We start from the raw sequence: 17,885 nt of genomic DNA, 5'->3' as shown, positions 1-17,885 counted from the left end.
AATCCCGTACTTGTTCGGAACACACGCCGACTGTGGTTTTTGCGGTTTTATGTCCAACAAAGACTTTTTATTATCTTTTACTTTAATTGCCTTACCCTGCGTCGTGGGACAGACCTTTAATATCTATTGAGCTTGTAAGGCCTTATTTGTTCTTATTTTAGCTTTAGCATTGCGATAAAGACCACAGAATATAGTCAGAAACTTAGAGCTCACATCAAGTGAATAGAGTTTACTCCATACATCATTTATCATCCTTCATTCTACAATGAACGGTTACAAGGAGTCAAATGCCTGAGGTAGGTCAACAAAGCATGTGTAGAGTTTACCCTTTTGCTAGTGTGTGCAACTGGATAAGGGAGTTTTTGGGATGGATAAAGTAAAGCTTTTAAAAGAATTTGTAACTCAAAATCGTGAAAAGTTTTGGTTCAAGTTCTATTAGTTTACAGTCTCGGGCTATCACAGGAAGAAAAAACCTAGAGAAAAGCATTGCACATATGATTTTTCGTCGAGTTCTTAATTGCTGCCTAGTTTTGTTCGTTTATTCATCGATAGCTATTTTACTAAGGATAAAAAGAGCTGCAATGTGTAGGTCTTGAGATAGAGATTTAGTGACAGCCTGCAACCGGGAATATGAAAGATCGCCTGCGTAACGACAAGCGGTTATACGCTCCAGCTCTCACGCGTAACAACTCTATAGCAGTAGAGTTGGTTTGTACCCTGGAAAGAGATCTTTTCAACCTGGTACGTCATTTTAACTCGATGCAAATGAGAAAACTGGGGACTTTCATCCCTTTTCCGGCCCTTTGTTATGCTTCTTCTTTTTTTATTCCAATTCAGTTGTTTGTCAGATGAATGTCACTACAGAGAATGAAATTTGCTCGAGGCTAGTTGAGTTATTGAGCTCGTATCTTTTCGGGTTTTTCTGGTATGTAGAGTTCGTTAAACAGCTGTCTAAACTCTTGATGTAGAAATCACGTCTGAACTTGAAACAATCAATCTACGTAACAGAAGCTTATAGTGCTTCAGATGGTATTATCCCGACATGCATTATCCAAGATGACGTGGGAATTTCAAAAAATGTTTGACGGAAACTATTCGAGAATTTATTACACATGTCTTAAGTGATAATAATGTCCAACGTTTTAGTTGAACAATTATAAAAAATAATAAAGCAGGATTTTTAGCTATAATATCATAGCCCTAAGATAATCAACTCATTTTCAAGCGGAAAACTAAATATTAGTAGAACTTTAGGAAATATTTTCTCACAAACATCTATGTTTTAGAAAATCTGAGGAGCTAATGCGTATCCTTGGAACATTCTTTTTCATACGGAACATGTAATTCTTTCGCGACGATCATAGTTAACTGGACTAGCGTCTTGAAATGTTCTGCCTGTGAGTTCTTCTATATTCGTTACACTTGAAGAAGCCTAACACCCGAGAGAGTGAAACTTCCAGTAAAAACTCTTGAACACGCCGACCGACTTCTTTTCAACCAATTGCTTTTTAATATTTCATGTATCTGCATGTGTGTCTACAGTTAAAGTTAGCGTTCTGAGCTGTCTACAGCCTTAACTACCCATCAGGAAATTATGGAACTTTGGGAACGTTTTAATTAAGGGATGAGGAGAATTTTCAAAGTTTCTTTAAAGACCGAAGATGTCCATGTAGCTATTGGTATAATAACAATCATGAAAAAAAGTAAACTAAAGCAACTTCTTGTAAATTCAGCATTATATTTTTTAGTGAAGTAATGAAAATGTGTGGATTAGTTGTGTTGGAAATGTTTAGATACCTTACAGTGAAGCGCAAGCATTTTGGTTACATGTTTGCAAAAAATTAGCATGTGCACTACAATTTGGAGAGAAACACCCTTTAGTTGTGAATGTCGAAACTCATTTTTATTGCTCTTAATTTTTTCCCATCACTTCATTGGTTTCCAAACTTTCATAACTTTCTCAAGAATAGTTACGGCTATAGGCAACTAAAAACAGGTAAACTTTAATTATTTTTGATACTCTTCATATATTTTACTTTTAAGAAAAACAATACTGTATATAAACAGTACTCTATATAGTATATACACTCAGTGCCCAAAAAATTAGGAACACCCGTCACTCAAACTTCGACTCGTCCGTGCAGTACGTGCACTGACGTAATAAACCAGAATTACTAAAAAGATTTCTCCTGGTCAGAAGCACCAGTTAACGTTCCTTATTTGCCTGTTCATGGAGGAAACAAGAGATTTAAGTGGCATGATTGTGGGCACCAGAAGGAGAGGTTCCAGTATATCAGAAGCCGCTAATCTTCTTGGCTTTTCTCGGCAGCTGAGCCGAAAAAATTTCGAGCGGAAAGCGGAATAGTGGGCGGAAATCGCTTGTGAACGAAAGAGATGTCAGACGACTGACACGCATTGTGTGCAGCAACAGAAGAGCTATAACGCAATACAACTCAGGACCATCGCAAAGCATATCCGTACGCTGTACAAAACGGATCTTAAAAGGATTGGTTTTAATAGCTGGTGACAAACAAGACTCCTTTTGATTTCGCTGCAAAACGGCTTTTGTGGACTAGAAAAAGCCAAAATTGAACACTTGATGAATGGAAGAAGATTGGTCTGACGAGTCAAGTTTTCTTCTCCAAGCAGCACGAAGCCGTGGATCCGTCATGCCACATGACAACTGTTCAACTTGGTGGCGGTGGAATTATGGTCTGGGGAGCATTTTACTGGTATTCTCTTGGTCCTTTATTTCCATTGTAAGCATCCGTCAATGTCAGCTCCTAACTCCACATCGTTGCTGACCACGTGCACCCGTTTATGGCCATAATGCTTCCTGATGATGATGGCTATTTCCAGCAGGACAATGCACCCTCCCACTGGGCTGGAACTATCTCAGATTGAAACATGATTCAGAGTATCAATTGCTTCAGTGTCCCTCCCCCCCTCCAGGGTTTTCCTAATTTTTTGGCCACTGGGTGTATTTTTGTACATTCGCATTATTTATATTTCTGCGAAAGAAGCTGCACTTGTGTGCAACACACAATCAAACTCATTTGCTCGTTTCAGATTCGATGGTGTTTTGAAATTTTGACTGCTATGGGAGGTTTCATTTACTTGATGGACGCTTTTCGTGAAGCTCGTTTCCTTGGCTTTTATACTTTCATAGAAAACTTAGTAAGTCAGTCAATCCAACACCATCTATATCAGATTCTGCTATAGATGGTGTTAGTCAATCGCCTTTCGTTAAAATACCGATGAAGCATAACAGACTCCCAATAAAGTGAGTCTCCAAAGATTAGCATAGTAAACTTAACCTTTTCACAAGCCGTTTTTTGTAACCCTGGTTTACGAGGATCAACAAGATATATTTCACAAGTGAAGCTCATTTCAAATTTCAAAGTTGTTTTCTTTTTAATTATTGCCCTAGAGAAAGTTCTCACAAAAATTTATCACATGTATATATTTTTCCCAAAAGTGTAAAATATTCCCACATTAGAAACTTATTGCATATAATATTCAGTTTCTGAACGAATATTATTATGAAAGACTTGTGATATTATAATAACAACCTTCTATTTTGTAAGAAAAATAGAATACAAAATTTCCCGAGACATATTGATGATATACATGTGAGGGGATTAACGTCAGAGTGGTATAAGAGAGTCATATTTTCAGCAATTCTGAATCTTCTTCAAGTCCAGAAATGCAATCTAGAAGTGCCAAACTGTTAAAAGAAAACTGAACTGAGTTACAGTTTCAATAGTTCACAGTTCACCACCAAATTGTGAAATCACAAATTTTTAACATGGGAAACCTATGACAAAAATTCTAGTAAAACCACCTTTTTCCCAAAATGAGGATTAATTGACTTACACCACTTTGACTTTGACCTCTCATGTTAACGACACATTCAATTTTTCTCATTTTTTTTAATTTTTACTTTTGTTTTCATATTTTTATTCTAAATAATGATTAAAATTTTAATTTTTAACCTTCATGTTGAATAATGTTTTGGACTCAAATTTTAATAACCTTGTATGTATGAGTCGATTTTTTTTATTTATTTCAGCTTCATTTGAAGATGAATTTAATTTACACACACGTGTTGTTTCAATTTTTTTTTTAAATATCATTTTCTACGCGACTAATAAACATGTGTCCTATGTAAACACATTTTCAAAAATTCGTGGAAACGCCGAATGGTTCAAGATCACGCAAAGATAGAACTCTGTAAAAAGCAGAACGCGTGTCCGGATTGAGATGAAAGAAGAAAACGAGAACACACGCACACACACACAGGCCCATACGTTCTTTATTTACAGAAAAAGAGCTGGCATATGTATAAATATGAGAGATAAGAGCCACCCAAACAGTAGATGCATTAGTTAAACTTTATCTCTCTCGCGAAGTTTTTTTTCTTTCCCAAGAGGTTAAAGCTCTGAAACTGTTGTGAAATATTTATAAACAATTTTTTTTTGATATGGTCATCCACATAAATTCTCCGAAATAAAAAGCTAAAGAATTGTCCTCGGTGAAAAAACTGGTATTATTGTCATCCAGTTTCCTAGAAAATGAATACCTGAAAAGTATAATGCTTAAACAACAGAAAATGCAACCACGTTTCTCATTTTAAAAAGAATATGAAGTTTTTCATATGGCTAAACATTATTTATATTGTACTTCTAGTCGTCTTATTTTTTCCTGAATTTGTTTTCTCTACGTGTGCTCCGCGATAAATAACAAATGTTCCTCTCCAATCACATCCTAAATATGTTCTCGATGATGCGTAATTTTAGAAAAAGTTTGTTCTTCTAATTAAGAAGCATAATTAGTTCAACTTTGAATTATTTTTTAGCTTCAAGTTTAATTTCTTCAAACATAATTAAAGACATTTTGATAAGTGATGCTGTTTCGTTGATTTTGAACAATAGGCTAGCGACCAATTTTTCGAACTTTTGATTCGGTAACTCTATCTTCTGAATTTGATTTAATTTACTGTGCGTGATTTAACTTGTTTTGAACCTGGAAAATATAACTTTAAAAGATTCACTGGTCATCTATAAATGTTTAATTTTGTGCAAACGTTTATTTTTTTTTTTTCAGATGACAGTTCCATCGCGTGTACTTTTTTTGTTTTCGTGTATTGTGTTGATGGTTTCTGTTCCTTTTCGGTTCACGTGCAAGCATGAAGCGGAAGATGTGGCTGCAGTCATTGTGATGCTTTCTACGGCTCCTTATTTCCTATTTTTCTGCAGGTCAGTGCAATTCAGACTCGTCGGATATTGCTAGAGGGAAATGCAAAAAAACATTTATTCAAATTCATAAACTTATTACCAAAGATCAGACAGATCTATAGCACTAAGTTATCATACGGGATTCCTTTGTAGCAAAAAGACTATCCAAATTATACTCGATTTAAATTCAAGTTTGGGGCGTCCATAATTAAAAGACCCTATTTTAAAGTAGCGTAGAGGTGAAACCAGAGTCATCAGAAAAGTGTGAAATTTTGTGGAGGACTTCATGAGGTGATGGGACATTGTTTCAGGGAAAAAATTAGTTGCACATGTCGCTATCAGAGGGTGTGATTGAATACCAGTATAAACATGTGAATTTATGTGATGTCGCGCAACAGCTGTTATAAAACCTAGAAAAATTCGCAGCGATCTTGTTTCTCAATGTGTTTGCTGCTCACAGTGACGATAAGTTTACGAGATCGCGCTTTCTTGGTTAAATTGTTTTACCAAAACAGCAATTCCGCAGTAACTGCTCTACGGAAATATCAGACTTGGAGGAGGATTCGAAAAAGTCCAATGAATGTTAAAAACCTTCGGAGTATGATAACAAGAAATTTGCAACCACAGGATCGTTGGCTGTTCGTCCCTGGAAAAGGAAAAAAACCCGTTTCTCTATAGACGCAGCATAGGAGGTTCCGCTTCAGGTGGGAGAGAACAGAACTTCAAATTCTCATGGTAGCAGCACTAGTGTCAGGCGTGCAGCACAGGTGTCGGATAGGTCACGTTGTTGCGTTTCATTCACCAAAAGTGACGGTATCATGTGGATTTACTGCATCATTCATTCTCAGCCCCTACTTCTACCAGGAGTTACGTTCTACAGGTACAGTCACATGTTCGATCACCGGGAAGCGATATGCATTGCTGTTACAGAACGAAATTGTTCCGGCTCTGCGAGCACGTAACTGCCTTGCAGACACAGTCCTTATGCAAGACGGAGCTCCTCCACACATTGCAGTGTGTGTTAAGAATGTTCTTAAAACACATTTTACAGAAGAACGTGTCATCAGCCGGCACTTCCCTAATCTATGGTCTCTCCGATCCCTCGACCTTAATCCATGTGATTTTTGGCTTTGGGGGCATTTGAAACGTCTGGTTACGTCGGGACAATCCAAGAACTTTACCTGACCTTAAAGGCAGCATTTCGCACCACGTGCTGAACATTACCCCGCACTCACTTCGGTCAGTTGTGGAACATGACATCTTGTGATTTCATACGTTATCTGAAAATGATGGCCAAATTTCACACTTTTCTGATGACTGGTTTCGCCTGTAGGCTACTTTAAAATAGGGTCTTTTAATTATGGACGCCCTGTACATGGCAGTATTGCATGATCAATAGGCACTATACTAGTTGTGATTTCTTGAATATTCCAATTTTCTATAAATCCCAACTGTTCAGGGACTTATTAATGAGTTCAGGGGTCTAGAGCCGGAACTATGTTTGTGGCCCCTTTCGAATTCTGTAAAACACCGAATCCTATGAATCGAAGTGTCAATAAGAAAATAAAATGTGATATCAAAGTAAGAAGTTAACAAACTGAAAATTCTGAATGAGACTTGGGGGGGGGGGGGGGGCTAAAAACTTCTTCAACTGTTCTATCGATAAGTGTTGTTATAAACCTGCTAGTTAATTTTCACAGAATTCGTGAATTTTTACGTAATTTTTTCGGTAAACCCTGTATAATCTCGGAAAATCTCACTCATTTGGGAAATCTCACAACTTTACTTGCTGTCAAATGATTGTTGTTTCACAATTTCTTTTTTACTTTAATTTGGTCATTTTATTTTATTTTTTAAGAAAAACTCAAGTTGAAATTGACTGACTGATATATATCTTAAGAAATGAGCGTGAAAAAAAAATCATTTTTTTCATTAAAAGTGTGATGCTGGTGAACTCTTCTAAAGTTTAAAATCATTCCATTATTTTCAGCTATTTGAAAATGATTTACTATAAATGCACTATTAATAATGATTTACTATAAATGCACTATTAATAATGATTTACTATAAATGCACTATTAATAATGATTCACTATAAATGCCCCTAACTATCATACCATTCACAGAAACTGAATGAAATTTTGGCATAAGGTATTTTGAGGTATGCGCTCAAGAATGATATGGAAAACAACAGTGTCACTCTAACAGTTACGGTTACAGTGAGAAAATTTCGAAAATATCAAATCGCAACACCAAGTTTTTTGTATTGGAATGTGATCTCCATTGTGAAAAACCCTAAATAGCGTTCGAACGGCAACTGTAGCATGAAAATCACCGGCGGTAGATAGGCTAAAAGTGAGGACAAACAATAAGGACAGAGAAGCAGCATAAAATAAAGCATTTTATTGTGTTTCAGAAATTTTCCACATGACCTTGTGGAGGACTAATCAGGCTGGGATCTCAGCCGAAGAAACGGTGTGACGAATGAAACGAACATTAATGCTTTGGTGCACGGCAAAGTCTTTTTTCCTTGCCTAGCTCCGGGGATTTTCGTGCTACAGGTGCCATTCCAACGCTATTTAGTGTTTTTCAGTATGGAGATCGCATTCCAATACAAAAAACTTGGTGTTGCCATTTGATATTTTCGAAATCTTCTCACTAACCGTAACTGTTAGAGTGACACTGTTGTTTTCCATATCATTCTTGAGCGCATACCTCAAAATACCTTATGCCAAAAATTTCATTAAGTTTCTGTGAATGGTATGATAGTTAGGGGCCCATATGTCGGTATAGTTTTTTTATAATCACCCCGTACATGCTGATATAGAATAAGTAATAAATATTGAAACGCATGTCCGGATGACATCGGCCCAACGCAATCGCACAAAGGGAATGATACTTGAGCAACTGTTTTCGGATATTACTCGTTGATAACTGATACGTTGAGTGAGAAGAATATAATCATTTATCGTTTTGCGAGATCATCTTTCTCTACTTTCCAAGAAACCAATCAAAACCACTCAGGAATGTCACGTGAATTTCTGTTTTTATGGTACCTTACGTCTACAGTCATTACTAGAGAATAGAAGCCTTTGAATTAAGGAGCTTAGCTCTAGAGAGAGAGAGATGAGCCTGCGTCACAAACAAGTAGGAAAAACAACACTGCCTTTCAAGGCTGAATGAAGTTGGTTGCATTAACACAGTAGCTAATAACATAATATTAGCCTTTGTTGCACTTTAACAGTTTTCTGGAAGATCACTTTCCTTAGTATGGAAAGAAGTAGAGAAGACATATATTACGCATTTCCATATATTATCTTTCCCTAAATTTTTTTCAATGTTTTTAATGTACTTAGTTGTCACTTAATTATTCTCTAATACATAGAAACTTTTTGATTCTTTGTGGAAATACGTAGAAATTTTATTAGCCTAATCGATTAAAAACATTTAATCACATTCACGATAATAAATCATTGAGTGCCAAGACATGAGATCTAAGGTGCCTCGCAATTTTTTACAGAGTTCGTTGTAAGTGTACACGATTCTCAATAAAGCTAAAACTAAAGAAAACGGCATCAAAAGAAAGGAGTTAAATACAAAAGGAAATTTCAAGAAATCTACTTTAAAGAATGGGGAAACCTCATCAAAAAAATATGTATAAAATAAATTATGCAAATAAATGAGATAATCGAATAAAATGTAAACTTTCGTAGAAGAATATAGGAAACCAACATGATTTTCAAAATAATTTCATTGTGCAAAATCCAAAACTAACAGTCTAATTTTCATAAATAAATTTTCATAAAGAGTACATTAAACTGAACATATGATGAAAATGGCTCGAAAATAGCTTCTACGTGGGATAATTTTGCAATTTCTTACGAAACGAAAGTTAATGACACTAACATTTCTATCCATCACAACACATTTTTAGCAAGACAGTTTCTGGCTTCTGTTCTGACAGTTCTTCATTTACCGGGAAAAACAAAAAAATTCGGCATTTGCGCAATGTTGAAACACGATTTATTTAGACGATTTTCCATGTGTTCATAATGTAAATTTTTACTGTTTACTATTTTTGAAAATCGACACATCTCCATACATTTCTATTTATCATGAAACATTTTATTTTTGCATTTTTCTTACAGGGGATTCAAAATTGTCGGTCCGTTTGTTGTAATGATCTATAAAATGATAGTAACAGATCTTCTTTGCTTCGTCATAATATATACCGTGTTCGTTCTTGGCTTCTCTCAAGGCAAGTGAAAGTTAGTGGTATTCAATTTTTCTATCACTCTGGTAATTGTGTTAAAATTGTCTTTATTAAATTATTCACACTTAGCTAATTTTTTTTTCATCACCCACAGCTTACTATGTCATCTTCTTGTCGTACAAAGGAGAAAAACAGAGCTATTTTGATGACCCTCTTCAGAGTATACTTGCCATGTTTGTTATGTCTTTATCCGAATTCGGAGATATGTATGACCAGTTTCAGTATACGGATCATGTCATTGCAGCAAAGGCAAGTCTTCCAGGATTTTGGCACATATAAGCTTCTAAATTCATCTTAAGAAACAAAAGAAATAGTGTATGTGGAAGAAAACAAAGTATGCCGGATAAAAATTCAAAATATATACTTCATTATTACAATTGTATATACGTATATAATACACATATACAATATAAAAACATTCATCTAAAAAATATTGCTAGGTTTGCCGTGAGATGAAATAAAATGTTGAAAATCAATGCGCCAATGCTAAGCGTTCCGCTCAAAAGAAATTTTCTAAGGCTAGAAGATTTTTACTGCAATTTGAAGCATTTGTGATTAATTATTTTCATTTGAAAATTTTCTGCGGGGATTCCATTAAACAGCAAAACTTACTGAGTGTGTATTATTAGCGAAACCAGGGTGAATAAACATGTCTTGAAAAAAAAAAGTGTTTTTGAAATTACGGTTCTTTACATCGTAATATTCATGAAAACAAACATTATTTAATGCAACCTTTTATATATATATACAGGGTGATTATAAAAAAACTATCCCGACATATGGGCCCCTAACTATCATACCATTCGCAGAAACTGAATGAAATTTTGGCATAAGGTATTTTGATGTATGCGCTCAAGAATGATATGGAAAACAACAGTGTCACTCTAACAGTTACGGTTACAGTGAGAAAATTTCGAAAATATCAAATGGCAACACCAAGTTTTTTGTATTTGAATGTGATCTCCATTGTGAAAAACCCTAAATAGCGTTCGAACGGCAACTGTAGCATGAAAATCACCGGCGGTAGATAGGCTAAAAGTGAGGACAACCAATAAGGACAGAGAAGCAGCATAAAATAAAGCATTTTATTGTGTTTCACAAATTTTCCACATGACCTTGTGGAGGACTAATCAGGCTGGGATCTCAGCCGAAGAAACGGTGTGACGAATGAAACGAACATTAATGCTCTGGTGCACGGCAAAGTCCTTTTTCCTTGCCTAGCTCCGGGGATTTTCGTGCTACAGGTGCCATTCCAACGCTATTTAGTGTTTTTCAGTATGGAGATCGCATTCCAATACAAAAAAACTTGGTGTTGCCATTTGATATTTTCGAAATTTTCTCACTGTAACCGTAACTGTTAGAGTGACACTGTTGTTTTCCATATCATTCTTGAGCGCATACCTCAAAATACCTTATGCCAAAATTTCATTCAGTTTCTGTGAATGGTATGATAGTTAGGGGCCCATATGTCGGGATAGTTTTTTTATAATCACCCCGTATATAAATTATTAAGAACTTCCAAAATTTATGTTTAAGGGCCGTTCAAGTATTACGTAAGCAAATTTTTAGCCATTTTTGACCCCCCCCCCTGTCAGCAAAAGTCAGCAAACGCTGACCCTCGATCTCCCCCCCCCCCCCATCGATGATGACGTAATACTTGAACGGCCCCTTAGCCTTGTGTTGTAATTTTCATGGCTTGAAATGAATAAAAAGAAGAATGTAATTTCCAAGTTCCTTGACTACAAAATAAATTTCATAAGCATTTAAATGAACTAAGAATGATTGAAAATGAAGTGATTTTTTTATTTTTTGATTGCGTGTTGACCTCAATTTTCACAAGACTTATAATGATAATTCTCAAAGAAAAAACGTTAAGAAAATCAAAAGAAATAATGATTTTTTCCAACTGAGAAGTGAATTTTACAGTATTTCCCATAGGGAAAAACCGCAGAAAACTTGATATTGCCTCATAAATTGCCTGAAGTCCTAGAATTTTATAATAAGGATTCATTTACTTCAAATTTTAATAAAATATTTGTATATGTCTAAGTAACTTTTGAATTTCGGGACTTTTTCTCGTAAGTTTCTGATGATTTATGAATTTGTTGAAAATAGTGGCAATAAAAAATCTTTGAGCAGTAGAGAAAAAGTAGACAAACATATTTTATATATTCAATGAGATTTTTTTTCATTTTTCAATATGTTATATAAAATAAGAATTTGATCTTCATTTGAATGCAAACAGGTATACATAAAACCATAATATGTCATTAATTTATCACTTTAATTTAAATAAAAACGAAATAAAAGAATTTTTTCAATTATTAGATCATTTTTCTTGGTATACAGTACTATCAAATAATCACAACGATAAGAAAAACGGATGGCAGGTGAGCACATTCCCTCTTTCGGCATTTGTTTACATTTATTTATCTCTTAAAGACGTAGTAACAACATTTTTTGTGATAAAAGTGTAGGCATACAATGCGTAGTAAAAAAAATATTGCAAACCTAAATTTCAGGGTAGTTTCTTCAACATTGCGTGTTGAATATTTTACATGATCGTGATTATAAATCTGATATACTGTATTAATAAGGAAAACTTTTAAAAGAATGAAGGAAAAATAATTTCTTCTAATTATATACTGTTACTGACACACACACTATTCAGTTTTACATATTCATGTACCGTAATTTCTCACGTATAATCTACACATGTAAATTTCATTCACCAACAATGAAATCAATAAAGAATGGAAGGGGTTCTTTTTTTTGTTAGAAAAAAGTCGATTCTTTTTACTGGCTAGAATTTTTGAAACAAATAATTTCGGAGTTGGTGAAAAAAATAATTTGTAAATAATAATTCGTATTTTCTGAAAGAAATTAATTCACAATCAATAAAAGAGTAATTGCATAAAAATTATTGAAAGAAATGATTTCAAGATACATACCGAGAAGGAAAATAATTAAAATTATTAATTTTTTTTTTAAATACAAGGCGTCCATAATTAAAAGACCCTGTTTTAAAGTAGCTTACAGGCGATACCAGTCATCAGAAAATGAAATTTTGTGGAGGACTTCAGAAGTGATGGGAATTTGTTTCGGGGGGGGGGGGGGAAGAGAATTAGATACACATGTCGCCAACAGAGGACGTTTTATTAAGAAATGACACATTTAGGCAAACGTTTACAATTTCAACAATTGTTAAACACTTTTACAATTGTTACTGCAACAAAACATGTTCCACATGATGGCCATCATTTTCAGATACCATGTGAAATCGCAAGATGGCATGTTCCACAACTGATAGAAGTGTGTGTGGTGAAATGCTCAGCATGTGACGTGAAATGCTGCCTTCAAGTTAGGTGAAGTTCTTCGATTGTAACGACTTACCAGACGTTTCAAATGCTCCCAAAGCCAAAAATCGCATCGATTTAGGTACGAGGCCATAGATTAGGGAAGTGCCAGCTGATGACACGTTCTTCTGTAAAATGTGTTTTAAGAACCAATGCCGTCTTAAAGCATGGGCCCACCGGGGCACGGCCCGGGGGCCTCAAGAGAAAAGGGGGCCTCACAAAAATGAGATCTGGTTGAAATTTTCAAAAATTTGCCTGGTAGGACCTCAGAAAAATCACTTGACGCGGGGACCCATGATGCTCATAAGACGGCTCTGTTAAGAACATTCTTAACACACACTGCAATGTGTGGAGGAGCTCTATCTTGCATAAAGATTGTGTCTGTAAGGCCGTGACGTGCTTGCAGACACGGAACTATTTCGTTCTGTAACAGCAATGCATATCGTTTCCCTGTGATCGAACATGTCACTGGACCTGTAGAACGTAACTCCTCGTAGAAGTAGAGACCGAGAATAAATGATGCAGCAAATCCACACCATACCGTCACTTTTGGGGAATGCAACGCAACCTCTAAGATAGCGTGCGGATTTTCTGGTTCCCAAATTCGGTAGTTGTGATTATTGACTGCACCATCCAAGTGAAAATGCGCTTCGTCTGTCCAGAGGATATTACAAGGCCATTCTGAATCGACCTCAACGCCAGCTGGAAACTGCAGTGAGAACCGGAGTCGAGCGTCATAATCATGTGGAAGCAACCGCTGCACAAATGAAAGTTTGTACGGATAATATCGGAGGATATTCCGCATCTTATGGACAGTTCAACGTGGCCTATCCATAGCCTGTGCTGAATTCCTGACACGAGAATTTGAAGCTCTGTCCTCTTCCACCTGAAGCCAAACCTCCTGTATTGCGTCTATAGAAACGGGTTTTCTTCCTCTTCCGGGACAAACAGCCAACGATCCTGTGGTTTCAAATTTCGTTATCATACTCCAAAGGTTCCTAACATTCATTGGACCTTTTCGACTCCTCTTCCAAGTCCGATATTTCCGTAGAGCAGTTACTGAGGAATTGCTCTTTTGGTAAAACAATTTGACCAAGAAAGCGCGATCTCGTAAACTTATCGTGATTGTGAGCAGCAAACACATTGAGAAACAAGACTTCCGCGAATGTTTCTAGGTTTTATAACAGCTGCTGCGTGACATCACATAAATTTACATGTTTACTACAGGTATTCAAAGTGAAACGTCCTCTGGTGGCGACATGTGCAACTAATCCCCCCCCCCCCCGAAACAAATTCCTATCACTTCATGAAGTCCTCTACAACATTCCACACTTTTCTGATCACTGGTTTCGCCTGTATGCTACTTTAAAGTAGGGTCTTTTAAAAAACCGTTCGTTAGATTCCTTAACTTTTTTCCGAAATCAGAAAAATATGTGTGAAGCATCACTAAGGGTCATAACAAAAAAATAAATAAAACCTGGAGGAAATTAATTCTATGATCCAGTTACATCGGGGGGTTTTCAACGTAAGGACCGTGGGACACATTTGACCCTCGGAGCTTTTTGCCGTTGCCCGTTGATCATTTTCAGAAAATGGTTGAAAACATTCAAAACAATTTATTCTGAAATTAATGAAAGAAATAATTTTAAAATTCATGAAAGAAATAACTTCAAAATGCATGAAGGAAATAATTTCAGAATTAATGAAAAAAATAATTTCAGAATTAATGAAAAAAATAATTTCAGAATTAATGAAAAAAATAATTTCAGAATTAATGAAAAAAATAATTTCAGAATTAATGAAAAAAATAATTTCAGAATAAATAAAGAAATACTTCCAGAACAAATTGGTGGAAATTCATAATCCGGAGAGAAATAATTTTTGAACTTTTGAAACAATTTTTGAACTTTTGAAACAATTTTTGAAACGAATAATTTCAGAATTAGTGGAAAAATAATAATTTTTAAATCCATGACAAAAATAGTTTCGTATTTTCTGAAAGAAATTATTTAACAATCAATAAAAGAGTAATTGCATAATTATTGAAAGGAATTATCTCAAGATATATACCGATAAGGAAAATAATTTTTTAATTACCGAAATAAATAATTAAAGAATCTTTTGAAGGGATTTTAGATTATAATTAATATCAGAATTAATCAATCTTATCAACTTTTTCAGAATTAGTGAAAAAAATTATTTCAGAACTAATCAAAATTGATAACTAATAAAAGAAATAATTTGAGAATAGGTGAGTCTTCAATTATTTTTTCCCTGTTTAACTCGGGGCCTCATTGGCCCCTTCTATTAAGATGTTTCATAAATGAGTTGGTGGCCCGCGGGCTTTGTGGGAAATTTAAATTTGGCCCACCGGGTGTGAAGGTTGAAGATTCCTGAGTTACATCATCTATTATATTAGTCGAAAAATAAGCTAAAATAAATGAGGTGTGATGATTATGAACACACACACGAGTTGTGAAAATAAGATGCGCTCAAAACATGTTGCAAGTTCGTGATACGGGCAAAACTGTTAAAAGATCAAACACTTTTCTACTTCCATGAACAAGCATTTGATCTATCGCATGTGTGTTTTTTTCTAAAATTTGTCATAACATGAAAATATTTTTTCGATCTTGTGTGGTTAGTTTCAAGCACTTCATTTCATAACTTTTATCCCATTGATAATACTGTTTCCATTAAACATTTATTGCAGCTGAAACACAGTACTAAGACTATTTTTTATTGCATTTATGCTCCATTCGTGTTTTTCTACGTGGAGGTTATATAAAAACGTTTTTGTTTTATATTTTTTTAAGGTTTACCATAAAATCACTGTTTTAATACGATACACTAAAATAGAGTCTGCCATCACAGATATATTTTCTTTGGAAAATCGAAGGTGTAAGACACAGATGTTTTTAAGAGCTTTAAAGAGATAGACAGGATCATGAGCTATTTGGGCACCGTCGATCCAGTGCTTTGACAAGGGACCATTAACGGCATAAACGGCCAAATTCGACAACGTGCCTATCGAAACTAAAGTCTCGCACCATTTTCGGTTCGTTAGTAATGATTGCAGGCTGCGATGTCGTAGTTATTCACAGATAGAGTTGTGACTAGACAACATGAAATAGCTTAATTACACCGTTGCAGTTTGCCACAATGTCAAAAAAATACTCACTGCAAGACAAATCGAAAAGTTATCCAGCTTTAAATGATAACCATATGTGGACTGGGTTTTTTTTTTCATTTTCTATGTATTTTAGTTTTACATGTACAATTTCTAGTTGATGCTTAATATAAGTGACAACATATTACTGTACATATCAACATATTTTAAAACCATACAAAATTTATATCCAATTCAATAAATATTTTAATTCTCAGGTTCTTTTCATCATATACATGATACTAGTGGCAATTCTTCTGATCAACATGTTGATAGCGATGATGGGAAAAACGTACCAAGATATTGCAGAAAGGCGTAATGAATGGATGCGTCAGGTATAATTACACTGTGTATTTCAAATGTATTTAAATCATTTTTTCTTGAAACTTATTTTTTATTTCTTTTGTCTGACTATAGCACATTTTATAATATCACAGCAGCACAAAGATAAAAAACTTCCATATGTTCTCAAGATAGTCATTTTGTGCATGTGGCGTAGTAAATGTTTTAGGATAAAAAAAATGCTAATAATAAAATAAATGCTGGTATAATAAGATAATCCACGTTTATTAGAATTATAATAACTAAATTTTTTTTCTTGAATATTTTTGATGAATTAAAATTTCGGTTGCCCTGATCTATTATAAGAACACCAAAAAATACTGTATAAAAAGTAATTTGTGTTCGTTTTTCAGAAATTCCGAATCAATGTCTGCTTGTGCATGCATTTCTAAATATGAAAGCGTTAAAGGCTGAAGTATCTATCGGGGGTATTGCGAATAAACTGAAAAAAATGACAAATCAATATTATCACTTTTCACGTGACTGCCCAATTCGGCATTTTCGGAAATTAAAAAAGTAAAGTGGTAGAATTTTCAAATTTACGAAAAAGTATAAGATTGACGAAAAAAATATCTAGAATCTTATACATTTCGCTTTAATTTAATCGCAAAAGAAATACAAAAATTTCGCTGTATGATCAAATTGACTCCTCCCCCATCTTGGGAATGCGAAGGTTAGACAACATAAATTATATATTGATAAATAAAAGAGAACCCGAACACATATATATACAATAAGGAACTATGTAGTATGGTGAAAATTCAATGTTGACTAATTTTTGCTACATTAACAAATGAATGTGATAGTAATAAAAATATTTCGAATTATTCTTTAGATTCTTCACTGCTAGAGACCTGTTTCTTTTATCTTATAAAACTAGACATGAAATGTTTTTTAATTAATTTTTCTGAGAAATGATCATTTGTATGAAGATTATCTTTATTATGCATTTATGCATTGCAGAAATCGTGAAAATGAACATTCAAGTTGATTTATTCTACTCTTTAAAAAAATGATGATTAACGAAAAATTTCTGCAGTTTATATTTTAAGTAACAAAGGAGAAGAATCTCTTTTGAATTTTTTATAATAATTTTGAATATGCAAGGTTTTAATATGCTGAACACACCAACTGAAACATATTTAGTGGGATCAAGAACATAAATGGCAATCGTCATACTGTATAAAGATTATCTAACGTGTGGGATAATCAGTGTGCTTTTCTCCGAGAAATACTGAATAAGATTTATATTTATTTACTTGCGTTCATGAATTAATAACGATTATTCTCGAATTAAAAATCACTCTAATCTCGATGACCTGAAGCACACAAATCAGATACACGTTATTTTAATTGTCATACAGTAAAAAGATTTTCTGACGTCTAGGATTAATATAATTAGTGGGTTTTTCTCCAAGAAATGTGTGTGGATAAGTAAAATTGATCGTATGTCAGAAGTTCTTAACCTATGATTCGTAAGAATTCACTTACAGTCCGGTTATAAACGC

General features: G+C 34.5%; 1 protein-coding gene across 1 annotated transcript in view; it reads left to right on the top strand.

The window, feature by feature from the left end:
• Positions 1-17,885, top strand: part of nan (transient receptor potential cation channel subfamily V member nanchung) — a 46,501-nt gene that overhangs the window by 27,383 nt on the left and 1,233 nt on the right. Inside the window, 5 exon segments of the mRNA XM_089238793.1 lie at positions 3,070-3,177; positions 5,107-5,258; positions 9,386-9,495; positions 9,605-9,759; positions 16,254-16,370. Of these exon segments, the coding sequence (XP_089094919.1) occupies positions 3,070-3,177; positions 5,107-5,258; positions 9,386-9,495; positions 9,605-9,759; positions 16,254-16,370 (642 nt within the window).

This window comes from Pholcus phalangioides, unplaced genomic scaffold, assembly GCF_987345545.1.
Source record: "Pholcus phalangioides strain wild (caught in Gottingen) unplaced genomic scaffold, Ppha-v1.0 ptg000011l_1, whole genome shotgun sequence".
Lineage (NCBI taxonomy): Eukaryota > Metazoa > Arthropoda > Arachnida > Araneae > Pholcidae > Pholcus > Pholcus phalangioides.
Note: the sequence above shows the minus strand (reverse complement) of the source record. Positions and strands in the feature narration are given on the sequence as shown.